The sequence below is a fragment of the Choloepus didactylus genome (assembly GCF_015220235.1).
Source record: "Choloepus didactylus isolate mChoDid1 chromosome 11 unlocalized genomic scaffold, mChoDid1.pri SUPER_11_unloc4, whole genome shotgun sequence".
NCBI classification, from domain to species: Eukaryota; Metazoa; Chordata; class Mammalia; order Pilosa; family Megalonychidae; genus Choloepus; species Choloepus didactylus.
Genome location: NW_023637581.1, coordinates 2,656,575 through 2,678,175, shown reverse-complemented (window position 1 = coordinate 2,678,175; position 21,601 = coordinate 2,656,575). Strand labels below are relative to the sequence as shown.

The window sequence follows — 21,601 nt, the reverse complement described above, 5'->3', positions numbered from 1 at the left end:
CTCTTCTCTTGAGTCGTCTCCGAGCCACTTCTCCACAATGTCTGGGCCATCAGCCCTGAGACTGAGCACCTGCAGGGGGTGATATGCCCTCTAGGTCTGGTCCCCATTGGCAGGTGAAAACATCTGGCTTGTTCAGGAGAGCACCCCAGGCCTGCAGCTTATTACCTCAAATCAAAGCACCTCAGGAGTGGCCTTGATGAGTCGATCCCAAGGTAGTGCCCCAGCTTTATGAAGAATCCCTTTACGTAGGAGCTAGACTAGCTGGATCCTTGAAGGGGAGGGAAAGCTGTATATCATAGTCATTACAAGCCTGGGCTCCAGCCCTGGCTCCATGCTGTACCTGGTAACCCTGGGCAGTGCGATTTACCTCTCCATGCCTCCATTTCCCATCTGCAAATGGAGATATTCGCAGTACCTGCCTCAGGTCGCGAAACATAAATGTGAAACATTTTTGACAATGGTAGGTGCTCAGCAGTTGGGCGGTCATCTCTGTTTTCTGGCTCCTGATCTGAGGATAGCATTGTTCCACTTTGGATTCACTTCTTACTCTCTGCTGAAAACCCTATTTTGAGTTTTGTAAGATACTTTTAGAAGTTATCTGATGAGAAGTCGTCTCTGAAGGACTCGGTTTCTGTTGACCCTCAGATGTCAACCAGAGCAGGGGGATAATTTTGCTGTGGGAGCTCCCACCAGCCCGGCTCAGCTGCAGAGCAGACAAGGGGGGATTAATTGTGTGGATTAGTGCCATGGGCAATGAAATGGAAATTGGAAGGGACCTAGTCAGACCCAGCCTTCCTCATGTGGGTGACTCTCCTTTACAGCCTGTGACTGATGAAGCTCAGCCTCTGCACACCAGAGGACTGGTTTCCAACAAGCCTTCTTTTGGGGGAGGAACTCTAGTTACCTAGTTTGTTTCCTTATATTGAACCAAATCATCTTCTTGTAACTTCTACCCATTTATCTTAGTTCTAGTCCATAGAGTGACAAAGCACCTGGCCTTGCCCACACATCAGTCCTTCAGATGTGTGGAGACAGCTGTTGTGTCTGCTCCCTCACTTCAAAATGAAAATAACAGCTCTACTGCTATCCCAGGGGTTCCCACATTCCTCCACTTTCCCACTTCTAATCCTGCCCTCAGATGGCGGGTCCCTCACATGTTCTGTGATCCTTGCTCTAGGAGGAGATGGCTGAGCTGAAGGCCCAGCTCTACCTACTGGAGAAAGAGAAGGCGGCCCTGGAGCTGAAGCTGAGCACTCGGGAGGCCCAGGAGCAGGCCTACCTCGTGCACATCGAGCACCTGAAGTCTGAGGTGGAGGAGCAGAAGGAGCAGCGGGCACGTTCCCTCAGCTCCACCAGCAGTGGCAGCAAAGACAAGGCTGGCAAGGTAGGGCTGAAGGTGGCACTGGGGACACTCCTGTTTCCTGCCCAGTAACCACTGGCTACACCACACTGCCCTGCTGCCTCGGTCATCTTTGCATAGGAACCGCAGGTCATTCCTGGATTTCTTATAGAAGGGGGCATGTTCAGTGCAAATAAATCAAACTCACATATTAAAGACAGTATCACTTTATGTATTAGTTAAGACATTTTCACATATTACAGTCTTGTCAAAAGAGTAATCTGTAACATTGTGCAGTAGTCTGAGGTCTCACCTCCTTTCCTAATCACTTTGTGTATCATGGCCAGCATTTGTTGAACCCTTACTGTGCCAGTTTCTTTAACAATCATTGGATTCATTATTACCTTTCAGCCTCACAGCTCTGGAGAAGGAATCGTTATCCCTGTTTTACATCAGGAAAATGAGGCTCAAAAGAAGTGAGGGGTCTTCCAGCTAATAACAGCAGAACCAAGACATAGCCCAAATCTGGCTAAAAGTCTCCTTTCCCCTCATCTGTGATGTCTCCTTGACTTCTTTTGACATTTGTAGCCATCAGTGAGTGTGGAAAGCCGCCTCCCGAATCGGGCCTAGCGTATGCGCTGCAGCCTGCTCTAGAGTTACCCCCGCCCATCGAGTGAGCCAAGATGGCGCCTGCATCCTGTTTCCGCATAGTGACGCATGTATCCGCCACCCGCTCCTACCAATCGAAATCCTGTATACGCGATACTAGCCTAGAAGCTTATTGGTTGTTAATTGTGTATAAAAGGTCTTACCCGGACAGGGTAGGGTGAGACAGCCCACAAGGAGCCGTGCCTGACGGCCACATCGAGGCTGCTCTCCCACGAGGCGCCGTGCCCCGTGTGGGAACCAGTAACACAGAATGTTCATCTAGCTGTAGTAAAGGGCTTGCTTTCACAACTGCCGTGTGGTTCGAGTCGTGATTCATGACCAGGTTAGTTCGCGCAGTCTGCATCTCTCTCTCTCCTTCCCTGTTTCCCCTCGCCGGCTGGGAACCGGGGACCGAGCGGGGCAGCGCCGGACAAGTGGTGGCCCGTACGGGGAAGCTCCTCCTCCTGCCTCGCTCTCGACGGTCCCTCTGTGAGGAGAGCAGCGCTGCGCGTCGAGCTTACGGCGGACTTCCCGCGCCTGATCAACGCGAGAAGGTGAGTGCGTCTTATTACATGATAGTTAGGGCCCGTGGGTTTTCAGGTGACCCCGGGGGACTCGGAAGAGCTCTCCGAGTGACTGAAGTATAGTGCCGACTGCAATCATGGGGCAGTCCGGAAGTTCACCTCTCTTAGCTCCCTTAAAGAACCTTTTGAAACAACGGGGTATCTCGGTCAGGAAAAGCTCCCTTCAGCGTTTTCTTGATGATGTTGATACTTTTGCCCCTTGGTTTGCCTGCACCGGCAGCCTTAGCCTACCCTCTTGGATGAAGCTCGGTCGCGACATAGACCGAGCGCGCCAGACGGGCGTGTGTATGGACCCGATTCTAGTACCCATATGGGAGACCGTCCGTGCGGTCCTTGAACTAGAATCGGCTACCGGCCTAAGCCCGTCCTCTGTCTTGCAAGAAGCACGGTGCGCGCTCCAAGAAACCCAGTCAGTTTCGTCAGCGGACGGCTCCTGTAAGGGCAAACCGCCGGAGTCCAGTGACTCTGACTCAGAGTCAGATAGCGATACTGACGAGAAGGCGGAAGCATCCCCGCTAATTGAGTGGGAGGAGCCTCCCGCCACACCCGTGCGGCCTTCCGCCCCGCCAATGTCTACCGCTGCACCCCCAGGGACACCCCAGCTCCCAACTGACGCCTTGGGCGGTCCCACCAAAGGACCTTGCCGAGAGCTCCCTCTAGTGGCCATGCCCAGTAAATGTAATTATCCTTTGCTGCCAGACCCGGAAACCCCGATGGGTCGGTCAGGGGAGGGGCAACCTTTGCCGTACCCCCCGCCCGAGTATACAGGCCCTCAGGACCCTTTGCCATTAGGTAGTGGTGGGAGACATTTAGTATGCTCTAACACCAGTACATGTTTTTTTAAAGATACCTACTGATAGTACAGAAGTCAGAAAAGCAAGTCCTTTCTGAGACACCACTTATTTTACATTTTGTCATACCAACAAGACCTCACTATTTTGGCTTCATTCTTCATATAAATTAAAACACAGTGAGATATATTGACCTCATTAGAACAAGACACTTTCTCCTATCTTTTGGATAATTGTCATGATTTAGTAATTTTGTAAATTTGTTAGAACAAGTTGCTTTATTGCCTTCAGCCAAAAGATTAGCATAAAAATGTCAAGTAGCCCACCTGTGGATTCAACAAATTATAATGAAATGACAAAAGCATTTCACAATAACAGAATGCTACAGTGAAAGTTGGGCCTGATATGGCATCTAGTGTAGTGTACAATCTGAACTGCAAGAAGACCCCTTTAATTTAGTGGACAGTTGTCAAAGAACTTCTGTGAGTTGGATTTTGCAAGTAGCAGTAGACACAAAAATGAAATAGACAGTTTTGATCTTCAGGGTGCTCATAATAGAATAGAACTGTTCTGTGGTTTTTCAATAGAATTTAAAAAAATACTTATTCATTTATTCCCTTGTCCACTTAAATAACTATCAAGTGTCTTTTAGGTACTAAGCATTATTCTAATGTTGCAGAATACAAACATTTTAAAAACACAGGCCCTGCCCTCCAAGTGCTTGTTATTATTACTATTTACTATACTTTAATCAGTGCTTACTATGTGCTAGAAGCCCTCCAGAAGCATGCAATTATCATTATCATTTATTAATACATGTTTGATGTTTGATATGTGCCAGACACTTAAGTCTATGTTGAGGAATTAGAACTTTAAAAAAGTGGGTAGGATTTAAGATAAGCTTGCAGAGTGAGTAGAAGTTTTCCAGGTAAGAGGCAGGAGGATGAGGTTTGACAGAAGAAAACAGCTAACTAGATTACATGTTTGGCAGAAGGAACAGCAAGTACAAAGGCTAAGGTGCATGAGAGAACTTTTTATGACTTTTGAGCAGTTCAGTTTTGCTGGTGCATAAAATGTGATGTGGGAATGGTTGGTAATGAGTGTATACATAACTATGACAAGCTTATAAAAGACTGTAATACCATAGAAAGGAGTAGGCTTATCCTGTAGACCATAGGAAGTTTGTCAGCCAGCACACTAGTGGCTGCAAATAAGAAATGACCTAACTAAAAGTGCCTGAACCAACACCAGGGGTGTTTTGGTGGCTCAGTGATGTCACCAAGAACCCAGGGGTTTTCTGCCTTTCAGCTGTGCAATTGTCAGTGTTTTGTTTTTGTCTTGTTTCATGTTGGTTAATTAGCAATAGCTCCAAGCATCATGTTCTCACTTGACAATATCAAGGCTACAAAGGCTGCTTTTCTTCATGTTTCTTTTAAATAGGGAGAAAACCCACAGCTTGTAGTGGGCTTTTCCTAACATTTTCATGGCTGGATTACATCACATGCCCATCCTGAAGCCAGTCAGTGGTAAAGGAAATGTAATTACTGAGATTACTTTTTGGAGCTGGGGAGGGGCCACCTTCTCTGGGCACTTGGGGTGATAAATATCCAAACAGAATTGTATGTCTCTAGGAAGAAAGAAGAGTAAGGAAAGAATATTGGGTAGGGAGACAGCAATGTTTGCTGCAGGGATTCACTGAAACATTTTGAGCAGGGGAGTAACAAGATTAGATTTGTGTGCCAGAGCGCTCTGATTATGGTATAAAGCAGGGATCAGCAAGCATTTCCTGTAAAGGGTAGTGTTCTAGTTTGCTAATGCTGCCAGAATGCAAAACATCAGAGATGGATTGGCTTTTATGAAAGGGGGTTTATTTGGTTACACAGTTACAGTCTTAAGGCCACCAAGTGTCCAAGGTAACACATCAGAAATCAGCTACCTTCACTGGAGGATGGCCAATGGTATCCAGAAAACCTCTGTTAGCTGGGAAGGCATGTGGCTGGCATCTGCTCCGAAGTTCTGGTTTCAAGATGGCTTTCTCCCAGGACATTCTTCTCTAGGCTGCAGTTCCTCAAAAATGTCACCCTTACTTGCACTTGGGATATTTGTCCTCTCTCAGCTTCTCTGGAGCAAGAGTCTGCTTTCAATGGTCATCTTCAAACTGTCTGTCATCTGCAGTTCCTGTGCTTTCTTCAAAGTGTCCCTCTTGGCTGTAGCTCCTCTTCAAAATGTCACTCTCAGCTGCACTGAATTCCTTGTGTTTGTCAGCTCATTTATATGGCTCCACTGATCAAGGCCCACCCTGAATGGGTGGGCCAACACCTCCATGGAAATTATCCAGAGTCATCACCCACAGTTGGGTGGGGCACATTCCATGGAAACACTCAAAGAATTACAATCTAGTTAACACTGATAAGTCTGCCCACACAAGATGACATCAAAGATAATGACATTTGGGGGGACATAATACATTCCAACTGGCACAGGTAGATAGTAAATGTTTTAGGCTTTGTGGGTTTTACAGTCCTTGTCACATCCATTCAATTCTGCTGTTGTCATGTAGAGTCAGTCAGAGACAATAGTGAAAGGAATGGGCATGGCTGTGTTCCTATCAAATTTTATTTACAAAATCACATGGCAGTCTGGATATGGCCTGCGGTGCTAGTTTGCTGACCCCTATATAAAAGATAGATTGAAGAAAACCAAGTCAAGAACCTTAGAGACAAAGGAGGCTTTGCAGTATCTGAGGCACAGCTTCCTCATCACCAGTCCTTGGACCTTAACGGTCCATTTCTAACTCTCCATCCATTCTTGTGAAATTGGTAAATTAGGAAGATAAATTTCTTCAGTGTAAAATATTGGTCTTTTCCTTGGCATTATGTCTTTTTCATTGTTTTGCTTAAAAACTATTTTCATTTAGAAAATGACAGTAGTATTTGGTGTTTTTTTTCCTGTGAAAGTCATCAGTTAAGGACCCATGTTTATGGCAGTGGCAGTGGAACCATAAAGTAGAGAGAGAGGAACAAGGTGCAGGCAATGTGATGTAGTGCTTATTGAATAGAAAAAGTTGGAGGGGAGAGAGAAATCTAAGATGGTTTATAGGTTTCCAGTTAGTGCATGAGCATTTAAATTGGACATGAAGGACAAGTAGGAATTAGTCAGCTGGGCAGATAACAGCAAGATCATGGGGAAGACAAGCTTTTTTCTAGAAGTGTTGAGAATATCTAGAAGTGTTCTTTTTTCTAGAAGTGTCGATGGACTGTCTAGGTAGAGATTTTCAGTAGGTAATGATATAATAGAAGTTTATATCTGGAGGCAGAGCCCTAAAGTTGGAGATACAGATTTGGAATAATCTGATTATAATTATTAGGCATAGTCATAGGCCTGAATGAGCTTGTCCGTGATGGGGAACATGGTGAATGAGAAGAACAGTGATGAAACTCTGGGGAATATTGACATTTAAGGGGTGGACCAAGGAAAAGGAGTTAGTAAAAGAAATTGGAGACTGATCAAAGAGAAATGGGGGAATCAGAGGAAATGATGTTGCAAAACTTTAAAAAAATGTCCTTCAAAGAGGAAGTTTCAACTGTGTCGAGTAAGATTACTGAAAAGTAAGTTGCATTTAACTTTTAAAAGTTTTTTTGGTGATAACCTTTTCAAAAGAACAATTTGAGAGTCATGGAAAGGTCTCTCATTTATCTGATTGTTGCCTCTGATGTCCAAATATGGAAAAATAAATCACATCACATCTAAGTAGGTCTTGCCTAACTTTTTTGTAAATCAACACATAGGTATTTGTGTATAAATTAATGTGGCAATATTAGGTAATTATAATCTGTCCTCTTTATGTGATTAATCTTTCAGTACAATTTTGAGATAAAATAAGCATATTAATCTCTGATTTAAAATTAGAGTAAAAATTCTTATTTTAATTATATGGATGTTCCACACTTGACTTCTGTTATGCTGAATCCCTGTTTATATTTATAAAACATGATGAGCTATTCAGTCATTTTTATTAGTTTTTTTTCTTGCCTTAGTATGTGATTAGAATTTCTTGCTTTATGTACTTTCATATACTTCAATTTTGGCAATAATACCCATCTTCTGTTACCTTGATCTTTAGTTATCTTCAACTTTCAAGGTAACTAAGTCTTGGTAATTTATGATTATATTATATGGTAATAGCAGGTTCTTTTGCCGCCTTTTTGAACTTTAAAAAATTATTAACATTCCAAGATAATTAAATGTAGTCATTTAAGATGTTCTTTATCCTCCTTTTTGTACATTACCATAGGATCTGACTGCGTATGCCTTACAAGTGAAAACAGCATGATTTCTGTGGACATTTGCCACAAAATGGGGAGGGTTGAGAAAAATGCTGTGATGCAGTACTACACAGCACTAAGTGTTTGGACCATCTTGCTCTATGATGTGGGTCCAGATAGACATTCTAGCACTACCAGGAGACAGTTTCAAGAGGCTATACTTTATCAAATAGAATCACAGTCTTGTGTTCTCATCTGGCAATTGGAAATAAGGCCAGGGCATGACTGCTGTGGATGTTGCATCAATAGGCTCCTCAGTGATCTTCTTCCTGTGGGGGATGAGTATGCAAACAGCCTGTGCTCTCCAATGTGGCTTATGTTTTACAGCTGCCTTCACAGTCATGGGGATTGTCATTAGAAAGTCCCACTGTTTTGCTTGACATGCAATGTAAAAGAATGATTTCTCCCATCAAGGAGAGGGACAATCGATGGCACATTCTGGTTGCATGAGTGAGTCGATAGGAATTGGGTTTTCTTTGGCATTTCTGATAATACCCCCTGGCAACTTGCCCCAGCTTCTTCTTAAGCTTCTCTTTGTGCTACTGAGGTACAGTTCAGGGTGGATCTTCAGAGAGCTTTAAAGGAGGGTTCTCTCCAGTATTTCTTATTATGGGAGGTAAAATGTCAGCTGAACTTGAACCTTATTGCATCACAAATAGAGGAAATGGCTAGAACTAAATGAACTCTCCAGTATCTTCCCCAGATTAGAGAAAGTGCACTGAACTCCCCTGAGCTGTTGTCCATTGGTGGCTGGAAAGTGTTTGCTGCAAAGTACAGTGCTCATTGGCCTCGCTTCCTTACTGTATGGTATTTCATCCTCAATGAAACAGTCTCAACTAAGTAGCTTCAGTGCTGTGTTGTGTCACAACAAAATACATTTACTCTCTTCTAATTGCCTCTTGTGACGGGTGTCCAGAGAAATCATGTTATTTAAATTTGACACTGTCAGCTTATGCTGATTCTGCTAATGATACCATTTTCTGTCAGTCTGATAGGATTAGGTTAGGATTATGGTAATTGTAAGCAATTTACTTGTAGGTCTGAGATTTTGATAAATTACATTCTCCTTTCCTTGCATTTGATAAATACAAAGAAGGGGAAGTAGTAGTTCTTAATGCATCAAATTGCCTACCAATAGTATAATTGATAGTCACTCTAGTGTAGTCTTCAGATGTGATCTCGAAGAACTGCTTTGTAATAAACAATCAGAATCTCATTCTTTTAATATTCACTACATTTCTATTGTTGATTTCAAATGTAATTTTTCTTTAGGAGAGGAAGAACATTCTGAAGAAGACTCTTTGAGCAGGTAGGATTTTACAGATTTTTAAATTATCTATTAACCAAGGGGATGCAGAGACAAGAAAGTAACATTTGTTGAGTATTTTGTTCTGTGATAGACAACATATTATGTGCTTAACATTTGTTATCTCAAATAGTCATCACAACAGCTCTGCCAGGTAGCTGTGCTGTATCTTCTTTGTACTGATTGAAAGACTGTGGTCCAGAAAGGTTGGTGAACTGACTCAAAATCCCATAGTTAACAAGAAGCTGAACCATGATTTACTGTCAGCCTGACTGCCCCACCTCCCACTCCCACCAGTCCCTTCTCTGGTGACTCAGCATAGATTGGTACTTGTGCATCATGGGGATAATGACCCAGGGTCCAGAGAAGATTGGCCTTGAAAGTCATATATAGTTATGTATTAACTCTGATTTAGAGATTTCCTAGGATACTTGGTTAGTTCTGGAGTTTGACCTAGTATATTTGTCTTTTGGAGTGGTAACCAGTACATTGTTTTGCTCGTGAAGTTTTTTAGGGCAGTTTTCAGTTAGCTATCATCACAGGATCATGGGTTTTATGTAAGCAAGATTTTCTTGTGCAGTCTTCATCGGTAAACTGGTACCTGCCCCCCTAGAGATCAATTACTGTATTGTATGATGGAGAACATCTACATATAGACCATTTTGTGTTAATAATATTCATTCTCTACTTGGGTTCTGAGTGACTTTCCAGTCTGGTTTTGTCTTCAGGCTAGTACCCTGGCCTAGTTCTGTGAAGTTTATTCTTTTTCCTGGACTCTATTTCTTTCATGAATTTAAAAATAATCTTTTCTTGATTTTTTTACTTTCTTCTCTTCGTTTCTTGGTGTTTCTTTTGTTGTATTTTTTTTTCCATTTCTGCCAGCTAAGTGGTCTCATTTTCCTATAGACAGAATCATAAGAACATAGAATTTCAGGATATTAAGGAAGGATCGAGATTAATTAATCCTAACACCCTCTAGTACTTCAACCTCCATTCATCTTTCTTACCAAGTGGTTGTTCAGATTGAGAACATGAAACACAGAGATTAAAGTGACTTATCTAGATCCTACGTATAGTCAGTGGCAGAAATGAGATTCGAACTCAGGTTTCTGAAGTTTGAGCCGAATGCTCTTTCTTCTTTAGCATCCTGTAGATGAGTGTTTTGGTTTAGTAAAGCTGCTGGAAATGCAATGTACCAGAAATGGATTGGCTTTTACAGTGGGAGTTTATTAGTTAACAGATTTACAGTTCTAAGGCCAAGAAAATGTCCAAATTAAGGCATCAAGAGGTAGTAGATACCTTCTCTGAGGAAAAGGCCAATGGCATCTGGAACACCTCTGTTAGCTGAGAAGGCATGTGGCTGGCATCCCTGGTCATTTTCTCCCAGATCGTATTGCTTTCAGGTTCTAAATCCAGTGTCTTTCTCCTTAAGCAGCTGTGAGTTCTCACTTAGCTTCTCTGTGACAAGCTCTGGGTTTCATCCCTTAGGTTAGCGTCTTCAAACGTCTGGGTCTGTATTTCTCTGAGCTGTCTTCAAAATGTCTCTGCCTTTTATCCTGTCATGGAAGACTCTAGTAAACTAATTAAGACCCAACATGAATGGACAGGGTCACTTCTCCATGGAAATAATCTAATCAAAAGGTCCCACTCACAATTGTGTGTTCACATCTCCATGGAAACAACCTAATCAAAAGATCCCACCCATAGTAGTTCTGCCCACACAAGAGTGGATTAAAAGGATATAGTCTTTTTATGGGGTACATAAAAGATTCAAACCAGCACAGTGAGTATGTTAATAATAGAAAGGTGGGCAGTGGGTTTTGTTTCCACAGTGGAAGAGGATAAACATGAAGTTAGCAGGGGAGGCAAGTTTGAAGAGGAACAACACTGGGTTAGATAGGAATAAGGGTTTTAGAAAAGAGATATCAGAATATCAGGGTTCATGACACATTTGATAAAAGAAAAATTATAGGGATGAAAGACAAAGATGTTGGATGTTTTCTAGAAAGGCATAGGGGTTCAAGGGGATGCTGAAGAGGTGGCTCCTTTTTTATTTTTATTTTTATTTTTTTATTTGGAGGAACTAACAAACTTCAAGATTAGTTCTATTGAGAAATGTTAAAATAACTTGAGCCTCTGGGAAGATTCTCTTCACAGCAGATAGGGCTGTGGTCTCATCTACCTCCACCACCATTTTCAGAGGGTGGCTCAGAACCCCTTGTGTAGAAGGGGACTAGAGGTTGCTGGATTATCCAGGTCTGTGGCCCAGCATAGTTGTCCCTTAACCATGACCCTTTCCCTTATTTACTGGTGTCCTTCCATTGTACATGTAGGGGAACGGTAGGGTGTGGCTGGTTGTCAGATCAGTCAGTGAGCTTCACTTGAGTAGTTGGTAATATGTCTGTGTTGGGGGTTAGTTACTGAGACTCCATTGTCTAGAAATAGAGAGTTCCTTCTCTTGGCCATTTGAGCCCGTCCTTGTTCCAGAAATCCGTCTTCATAGACTGAAGATTTAAATATTGGGACTGCCACTGAGCCCTGCAGAAGGAGGGATACAGGAGTGAGAGCCCATAGGAAGGAAGATCCCGAGATAGCACTTAGGGAGAGAGAGTTACAACTACCAGGAGCCTGTTTCACAGCAGTGTCTCTCCTGGGGTATCTGAGTGCCTGTTTGGGTTTTTATGGTCTTGCTAGTTTATGTGGGCCTGAATAAGGCAGGAAAGAAATTGAATTTTGTAATGTTTAATGTTTTAACCTCTCTGGAAATAATAGTCCCACTAACAACTTATAAATTTGTTTTTTGGCTTTTGTACATTTTGTTTTGAAACATTTCAGGGACTCCCTGTGCTGTTTTAGAGTAAAGGGAGGGAAGGGGAGCAGTACTTTCACCTTCTTGAGAAGGTGCTAAAGAACCAGGACTACATTTTTGACAGAGATTAGTTTTTAAACCAGGAACAGACCATGGAGAAGGGGCATTGTATCTTTCTACCTTGTTTTTGGTTATCAGTTTTGTTCTACTTCAAGTAACAAAAGTTACGTCAGTTGAGAGTTTCAGTTCAGCACCCAGGACTTTGGTGATGAAAAATATTCTCAGGCTTTGTCAGTATATTGGCTGGCACTTTTTGTTATAGGGACTAAGAGTGAGTCTTCCTGAGTATTTCATAGGTTGGGAGAAGTGGAATCAGAATGAAATAACTTAATGCTTTTTATCTAGCCAAATTTTAATTATGTCAAGAAACATTGTATAATATATAGATAGCCAGCTTTTCACCAGATTCTTAAAAAAGAAATGAACGTACTCATTTTGTTTGTATATTTTTGCTCTAAAGGCTTTCTATCAAACCTGGCATTGATGATTCATGGCCTACACCAGATGAAAAAGACTTCGATTTTGATCACAAGGTGAAGTGCTCTCTGGTGAAGTTAATTTTCCTGCTCTGAATTTAGTTTTATATAGTCTTAAAATTTAGTAGTGGTCTGCCTATCATTGTTTGTAATGGAGAGGTGGACAAAAAAAAAACATTTTGTAGAAACATGAGTATTTGAATTTTATTTTTATTTTTTTGCTTTGGCAAAAAATGAAGATTGGGGAGTGGAGGCTGAAAAAATGGATTGGCAGGAAAATACCTAGTGACAATAAAATTATATTGAGAAAAGCTTTCTCACAGTGGAGGAAATATGAAATATGGTTAAGGATAAGGATTCTTACTGTGACTTTTAAGTCATACTAATATGACTTTTATAATTTTCATGGTTCAATGAAATTTTTAATGGATCCAATCATGTTTTAACAATCAAGGAATCTCTCTGTTACCGTACAGTTCCAAAACTATACAGGATATACCATATAGTTTTGTTTTTTTTTTTCTTTTGGACTCTTTATTTTTGTATCCTGTAGTTTTTAGGTGAGAACTTTTTCTGTTTCCATCGTTGTTCTTTATTTACATTAAAACAATATTAGAAATAGTGAGAAATTATATATTTAAATTCTCTTTCCCTAAATCTCTGTTACAAAGAGATTCTACTGGGTTTTCTAAACCATTCTATGAAGAGTATATTTGAAACTCTTCACCTAATTGCAGATTACGTGTTTTGCCTAGAATAATAACCAGCTCTAGAAGCAGACTCTTAATGACCATATGTTAAAATTTCTAATTTCAGAAACTTTTGGTATTATGATTTTTAAAAATACCCATTAAAATCCCTTGTATAACATTCAAAAAAATCCAAATTTCAGAAGTTTTTGTATTATAGTTATTTAAAATTCATTTTAGGGCCCCTGCATCTTTATAAGCTACTGGAAGATAAGAAATATTTTTGCATATATCCTGGAGCACCTAGAATAAGGTCTTGCTTGTAAGAACCATTTTAATATCTTTGAATCTGAGTAAATGAGCAGATATGGATTTTTCTATAACAGGGTATTAGAAGTAATGTAATATGCATTATATCTCTATTTGAATTTCTAAAACTATGGCTTAAATTTAATATTCCCTTTTAATATTTAAAGATGTATAAGTTCATTTGAGTTATGTTGAGGAAGTATGTTATGAATAAGAAAGAAGTTCATAGTATATTTTCTGGTACCCTCCAATAATGAGCTTAGATTAGAGTGTAGACAAAAATTTATCAACCTTTTTAGCCCCAACCCATGTTCTATTAAATATATGTATTCAAACCAAACATTATTCCTTAGACGTTCTGATTACCTGTTCTTTCTCTTAAATAGTGAGTTTATGTGTTAGGAACATTTCCTTTTCCATTTTTCTTTTTCTCTAGTAATAATTTAGAGCTTTCATGTAGTGGTAGAAGACTGTGTTCAACTAATTGAATGACATTTTATAATGATAAAATTAAAACTATTACATAGTATTTATAAACAAACAATCATAGAGTAATACAAATGATTGTTTTTAGGGGCTTACTATGAACAAAAGTCTGTAGTTATCTGTGAGATACATACATACACACACACACATTTTTCCACATATGTTTTTGTAATTCTGTTCTTTCTTTTTCTATCTTGGCTAAGCTTGTATTTGATTGACTGGTCATGTCACATGCCTCCTAACCCTGTTTTTTCTTTTCTTTTTTATTTACTCTAAGCCTAAATTTTACTTCACAGTAAAGAGTTCCTCATGTTTTCTCAGTTATTTTTGTGTATCCATTGTTGTACATTGAAGCATAGTTAATAGCTGTGTATGTGTGTCTGTGTATGTGTGCTCACTTTCATTCATCAGTCATTGCCCCACAAGGATTTTTTCTCTTTTTTTTTTCCTTCTCTTTCTTGGAAGGGGATGAATTTATACAATCATTTGTCTTTAGCTTTTTGACAAAAGAAGCAACCTGTACTTTCTGCAATTCTAACCCATTCTAACCCTTGGTAAGGTACTACCAAGAACTAAACTACCACATTTTCCCCCCACATGAGATAAATTGGATGACTATATAAATTATGTGTTCTGGTTTGCTAATCCTGCCATTTGTAAAATACCAGAAATGGATTGGCTTTTATAAAGGGGGCTTATTAGGTTACAAATCTACAGTCCTAAGGTGATAAAAGTGTCCAAACAAAGACATTAATAATAGGGTACTCTTCTGGTTTGCTAATGGTGCCATTTTGCAAAATACCAGAAATAGATTGGCTTTTATAAAGGGGGCTTATTTGGTTACACAGTTACAGTCTTAAGGCCATAAAGTGTCCAAGGTAAGGCATCATCAGTTGGGTACCTTCACTGAAGGATGGCTGTTTGCATCCAGAAAACCTCTGTTAGCTTGGAAAGCACGTGGCTGGCGTTCACTTGCTCCCCAGGTTGTGTTTCAAAATGGTGTCTCCAAAATGTTGTGCTTGGGGCATTTTGTCCTCTGTTAGCTGCAGCTGCTCTTCAAAATATCACTCACAGCTGCTCTCATGACTGTCTTCAAAATGTCTCTCTGAGTTGCAGCTCTGAGGTTCTTCTGTTTGTGAGCCCCTTTATAAGACTCCAGTGAATTAATCAAGGTCCATGCTGAATGGATGGGGCCACACCTCCATGGAAACATTCTGTCAGAGGTCACACCCTGAGCAAAGGTGTCACTCACAGTTGGGTGGGTCACATCTCCAGAAAGTTCCAACCTAATCAACACTAATACCTCTTCCCCCACAAGATTACATCAAAGAATATGGCTTTTTCTGGAGGATGTAATATATACAAACTGGCACAGGTACCTTCGCTGAAGGCTTGTCGATGACGTCCGGAAAACCTCTATTAGCTCGGAAGGCACGTGGCTGGCATCTGCTTGCTCCAGGTTTCTGGATTCAAAATGGCTTTCTCCCAGGATGTTCCTCTGTAGGCATCTGGGAGTGTTCTCTTCATTTTGTCCAGGCAAACTCTAGGCTAGTAAAAGTCTGCTTTCTGTGGCTGGCTCTGAAATGTCCCTCTTGGCTGCAACACTGAGCTCCTTCTGTCTGAGCTCTTATAGGTCTCAGGTAAACTAATGAAGACCCATGTTGAATGGGTAGGGCCACACCTCCATGGAAATAACCTAATCAAAGGTATTACCCACAGGTGGGTGGGTCGCATCTCCATGGAAACAACCTAATCCAAAGATTTGAAACGATCAACGCTAATATATATGCCCCCACAAGATTGCATTAAAGAACATGGTGTTTTGGGGGACATAATACATCCAAACCAGCACATCATGCAAACATGACACTAAATACATTTCAAACTATAACAAATAATTTAAATTTCTAAATGCTAGTATTTTTCAATAATACTCTAAACTACCCAGGGATAAGTTTTTGTTCTAGATTATTTTGGTTAAGAAAATGATCTAATGGATAGCATAGTTTTTTGTATCATATCAGTTATGGGTAAAGGGAGTAGCATTTTGTGGATAAACTATAAAATTTCTCATAATCCTTACCCATGGGAGGATATAGGTGAGTTAGTAAGTAGCAGAACTGGGATTTGAATCCACATCTGAATGACAATGTCTCCAAAGCTGTGTTCTTTGTATTAGATCATAAAGTAATAGTTAATATTATAATTATGTATATTTTATCAAATTTTTTACTTATTATTCTTAAAACTATTTTTTTTTTTCCTAGACTCTCCCCAAACCAAGCTTAACAAAGCTAATGACTGCTCCTCAGCAATTCAGGAAAAACAGTAAGCTATTTAAAGACTACCCAGTCTTGCTTTATTCACTGATTTGAAATTACAGATATTTTCGTATACTCTTTACTTTGTCTTAACTGCAGTAGAAGAATATCGTAGCATTGTGAGACCACAAAATAGAACTTTGTTGGAGGACAGTAGTTCTGATAGTGCACGTGAAGAAGATGTGGTTGAAACTCTCCAAAAGTTGCCAGTCAGAGTCCAGGGCCTCCCTCATGCTGCCTTTCCATCACCTGACCCTCTTCTAAAACCTCCCCTCGAGTCTTCAGCAGTCCCTGGTGCTACAAAGGTAAAGTTGTGTTTTGTTTTGTTTTCAACTTTTTCCATGCTTTTGTCACATTCTGTACCCCTGCATTCTCTTAATTAGTGTATCAACTTAGAGATGACAAGGATTCTAGAAGGAAATGAGACTCCCCAAGATCATAATAGAAAACAAGTGTAAGAGCTAGCAGGATACATGAACAGGGTTGAGATTTATGAAGAGTTGCTGGTACTGTACAGTTTTTTGGTGTGACATTACAGAAGGAAGGAATTAGAAGGCCACCAAAAAGAACAACTAGACAAATATGTAAATGAGAAGGGGGATGAGGGAGAAGAATTCATTCACAAAGGGTAAGATGAATATAGAGGTTGAAGAGGGTCAAGATGAAAGAGATTATTATAAAAACACAAAAAGAAATAGTGGGATTAAATGAGGGCAGGAACTCTATTATAGAACATGATAGAAATTTTTTAAATGCAGATTGAGAAAAGAAAGCCAGGTAAAGAAAGAAAATACTCACACTCTTCTGAATAACTTGTTGCTGATTTTCTTTGAAGAACTGAAAGAAAATCTAATCTTTACTCCTTTTATCTTTACTAATTTCTTGTATTTTAATTTAGCAAACTCTGTGTTTGTAGGGTCATCTGTTCATAGTGAAATCTGTTTTAAGCTTTATCAGATTTAGTGTGAATTATGATAATTGGCCCTTTTGTTTCTTGTGATATCTAACTTAATTGTCCTACTCTTTGGTACTACTCAGTAGCTGTTTTAGATCTCTTAAGAATAAAGAGAGAGATAAGTAAATAAACATTTCGTCTTTTCACTCATTACTGTTATAAATAAGATTGAAATTTCTGATTGTATAAATGACGCTCTAAATCTGCATCCATTAAATGAGAAAATAAATTTTAAGCTGAAACACTCTTAAATTAAAGAAAAAAAGTAGCCTTTTTTTTTGTAGAGAGATTCTGATTTTTCTTTACCCAAATACTGTCTGCATGTAATGGACACATGCATACACATATCAAATGGGTGAAATCACAGTTTATGATTTTTTTTCTAAAATTATTTAAGCATATAGTCATAAGGAAGTAAAGGCTGCCAGTAGAGCATACACAATTGTCTCTGGCAGATGATTTTTTTACTTTTTAAAGTAACTCCAGCAGCCAGTACATTTCATTATTTTCAGGAAATGTTAAGTTTAGTATTCATAGTTGTTAAACTTCGCACATATATCTTATCTAAAATTCAGGGATCGTATTGACTTCATTTTTTTTTAGTTCCTGCTTGATAATCAGAGTTTTATTGATTTTTTGATGCTATATCCTTTCTCCAGTCTTTAACTACCATCCTGTGTGTTATATGATAGAAAATTATCGTATGCTATTCATATGGAAATAAACCTTGTGAATTTTAAAATGGGATTTTATGTCTTTTTTATATCATAATGGTACTTAAAATGCCTCATAATTCTGTAATCATGTAAGCATTTCTCTTATGTAGTTTAAAACTTCTCTTTAAGATTAGTATTTTAAGATGAACCTTTTTGTAATATTTTGAATTGTTTTGGAATTAAATCCTTTCATTAACTGTAAAACTGTGTATTACCATATGTCAGAAATGAATATTTGCATATATTAATAAAAGAATATTTATTTTTTATCTTTGAACCAGATGTTAAAATATATGATTGGAAACTTGAATTCTGTGGTTTTATTTCCTTCTCTTGTTTACATTTTCAAGATTTCAGAGTTCATTGTATGTCTGCATTATTTAATAATACCAGCTTAGCATATTTTACAAATATTTATCTTTTTTTCCCATATGCTTCTTCTGAGTAAGGTCATCTACTCCTACTCCAAATGTATCCAAATCTTTCTTCTTGGTCCCCTGGATATCTCCAGTTTGCTATGTCCCAAATTGAAGACTTTGTCACTGACCCTTCCTGGCTCTTTCTAATCTACTCTGTCATCCATTTTCCCCATTTTAGTAAAAAGCACTAGTGGAAACAAGTAAGTGGGAAAAATTCTGTACTCCTAGCCCTCCCAGTCAAGACATCCTACTCAGTCACCAAGTTCAGGAATTTTCTACCTTCTTACCTAGCTTTTCATGTGTCCTTTCACTTCTCTCCCTACTCTCATTACCCTAATTTACTTTCTTACCAGTAATTGTGAAAGTAGTTTTTCTGGTCTTGCTCCCCTTATCTTCATCTTTATGTTGCTGCCAGTGTGATCCTTCCTAAAATATATTTGTGGTGGCATAACTCCTCTGCTTACAAGCTTACAGTGGATTCCCATCACCTAAGGGGGAAAGTTCACATTCTACCATGACACCTCTGTGATCTGGCCCTAATTCTCCAGTTTTATCCCTCCATCCCATTCCCAATAACTGTGTTCCATTTTAACCACACTACTTTTGTACACTCTTTTAATGGGTTGTTTTATGCCACATCCGTTTGCTCCTGCCATCCCATTTAGAATGCCCTTCACACCCTCCTCTGTACCTTTCTGTCTTTCAAGATATAGCCCTATCTTTGCAGCATTTTTGGAGCTCCCCAGATAGAATAGACCATTCCCTCTTAAGTACCCTTACTGTTCTTTATCCACTTCAGTTGCATAACTAGTGAATGACAACTTTTCTACCCTTATTTGTTTTTATGTATCTCTACCCCATCTGGAACATAGGACAGAAACTCTCTCTTATTTATTATTACAGCTACTTCCAGGATAGTACCTACGGTTTTGATAGACACAATAAATGTTTGTTGCCATATTGCTGATGTACTAACTGAATGAGTGAGTGAGCAAATGAATGTAATGCTTTCTGAAGTTTTTTTTTTCCTTTTCGATTATAGGAAGGAACATTTTTGGGTATGTTTGCATGCTGATAGAAATGATCCAGTTTGCATTTCTAAGTATCAGAAAGCTTGTTGATTAAAATGTATTATCTTTTGAAGACCTATAGTAAACTAATTATCCTTAGTATTTCTATTCATGTATAGTTTTATGATAAGTGGTTGTTCATTCAGAATGGTTTAGAAATGGAATATTCTCATATAAAATTGAATATACAGATGATTCTTAAAAGTTATACTATCGAGGCGGGGAATATGGCAGACTGGTGAGCTGTATGTTTTAGTTACTCCTCCAGGAAAGTAGGTAGAAAGCCAGGAACTGCGTGGACTGGACACCACAGAGCAATCTGTCTTTGGGCATACTTCATACAACACTCATGAAAATGTCGAACTGCTGAGATCAGCGACATCTGTAAGTTTTTGCGGCCAGGGGACCCGCGCCCCTCCCTGCCAGGCTCAGTCCCGTGGGAGGAGGGGCTGTCAGCTCCAGGAAGGAGAAGGGAGAACTGCAGTGGCAGCCCTTATCGGAAACTCATTCTACTGATCCATACTCCAACCATAGATAGACTGACACCAGACACCAGAGAATCTGAGAGCAGCCAGCCCAGCAGAGAGGAGACAGGCATAGAAAAAAAAACAACACGAAAAACTCCAAAATAAAAGCAGTGGATTTTTGGAGTTCTGGTGAACACAGAAAGGGGAAGGGCGGAGCTCAGTCCTTGAGGCGCATATGCAAATCCCGAAGAAAAGCTGATCTCTCTGCCCTGTGGACCTTTCCTTAATGGCCCTGGTTGCTTTGTCTATTAGCATTTCAATAACCCATTAGATCTCTGAGGAGGGCCCTTTTTTTTTTTTTTTTTTTTTTTTTTTTTTAAATCCTTTTTTCTTTTTCTAAAACAATTACTCTAAGAAGCCCAATACAGAAAGCTTCAAAGACTTGTAATTTGGGCAGGTCAACTCAAGTGCAGAACTAAGAGAGCTCTGAGACAAAAGGCAATAATCCAGTGGCTGAGAAAATTCATTAAACACCACAACTTCCCAAGAAAAGGGGGGTGTCCGCTCACAGCCACCATCCTGGTGGACAGGAAACACTCCTGCCCATCGCCAGCCCCATAGCCCAGAGCTGCCCCAGACAACCCAGTGTGATGGAAGTGCTTCACATAACAGGCACACACCACAAAACTGGGCGTGGACATTAGCCTTCCCTGCAACCTCAGCTGATTGTCCCAGAGTTGGGAAGGTGGAGCAGTGTGAATTAACAAAACCCCATTCAGCCATCATTTCAGCAGACTGGAAGCCTCCCTACACAGCCCAGCAGCCCAGAACTGCCCTGGGGGGACGGCACTCACCTGTGACATAGCACAGTCATCCCTCAACAGAGGACCCGGGGTGCACAGCCTGCACAGCCTGGAAGAGGGGCCGACTTGCAAGTCTCAGGAGCCATACGCCAATACCAAGGACTTGTGGGTCAGTGGCAGAGACAAACTGTGGCAGGACTGAACTGAAGGATTAGACTATTGCAGCAGCTTTAAAACTCTAGGATCACCAGGGAGATTTGATTGTTAGGGCCACCCCCCCCTCCCCGACTGCCCAGAAACACGCCCCACATATAGGGCAGGCAACACCAACTACACACACAAGTTTGGTACACCAATTGGGCCCCACAAGACTCACTCCCCCACTCACCAAAAAGGCTAAGCAGGGGAGAACTGGCTTGTGGAGAACAGGTGGCTCGTGGATGCCACCTGCTGGTTAGTTAGAGAAAGTATACTCCACGAAGCTGTAGATCTGATAAATTAGAGATAAGGACTTCAATAGGTCTACAAACCCTAAAAGAACCCTATCAAGTTCAGCAAATGCCACGAGGCCAAAAACAACAGAAAATTATAAAGCATACGAAAAAACCAGACGATATGGATAACTCAAGCCCAAGCACCCAAATCAAAAGACCAGAAGAGACACAGCACCTAGAGCAGCTACTCAAAGAACTAAAGATGAACAATGAGACCATAATACGGGATATAAAGGAAATCAAGAAGACTCTAGAAGAGCATAAAGAAGACATTGCAAGACTAAATAAAAAAATGGATGATCTTATGGAAATTAAAGAAACTGTTGACCAAATTAAAAAGACTCTGGACACTCATAATACAAGACTAGAGGAAGTTGAACAACGAATCAGTGACCTGGAAGATGACAGAATGGAAAATGAAAGCATAAAAGAAAGAATGGGGAAAAAAATTGAAAAAATCGAAATGGACCTCAGGGATATGATAGATAATATGAAACGTCCAAATATAAGACTCATTGGTGTCCCAGAAGGGGA

General features: G+C 40.1%; 2 protein-coding genes across 11 annotated transcripts in view; both read left to right on the top strand.

Annotated features, from left to right (window-relative positions):
- LOC119524722 (colorectal mutant cancer protein-like) overlaps positions 1-2,065 on the top strand; it is a 65,556-nt gene extending 63,491 nt beyond the window's left edge. For all 8 annotated transcript variants that reach the window (XM_037823394.1, XM_037823390.1, XM_037823395.1 and 5 more), the window contains 2 exons: positions 1,178-1,384; positions 1,751-2,065. In XM_037823394.1, the coding sequence (XP_037679322.1) occupies positions 1,178-1,384; positions 1,751-1,819 (276 nt within the window). In that variant the 3' untranslated portion in view covers positions 1,820-2,065. The remainder of the gene's footprint in view (positions 1-1,177; positions 1,385-1,750) is intronic.
- A 415-nt stretch (positions 2,066-2,480) lies between these two features.
- Positions 2,481-21,601, top strand: part of LOC119524705 (ankyrin repeat domain-containing protein 26-like) — a 38,965-nt gene continuing 19,844 nt past the window's right edge. For 2 of the 3 annotated variants that reach the window (XM_037823378.1, XM_037823376.1), the window contains exons 1-5: positions 2,481-2,541; positions 8,960-8,996; positions 12,323-12,395; positions 16,090-16,150; positions 16,243-16,448. In XM_037823378.1, coding sequence (XP_037679306.1) covers positions 16,120-16,150; positions 16,243-16,448 — 237 coding nt within the window. In that variant the 5' untranslated portion in view covers positions 2,481-2,541; positions 8,960-8,996; positions 12,323-12,395; positions 16,090-16,119. The remainder of the gene's footprint in view (positions 2,542-8,959; positions 8,997-12,322; positions 12,396-16,089; positions 16,151-16,242; positions 16,449-21,601) is intronic. The other variant, XM_037823377.1, reaches the window with a different exon arrangement.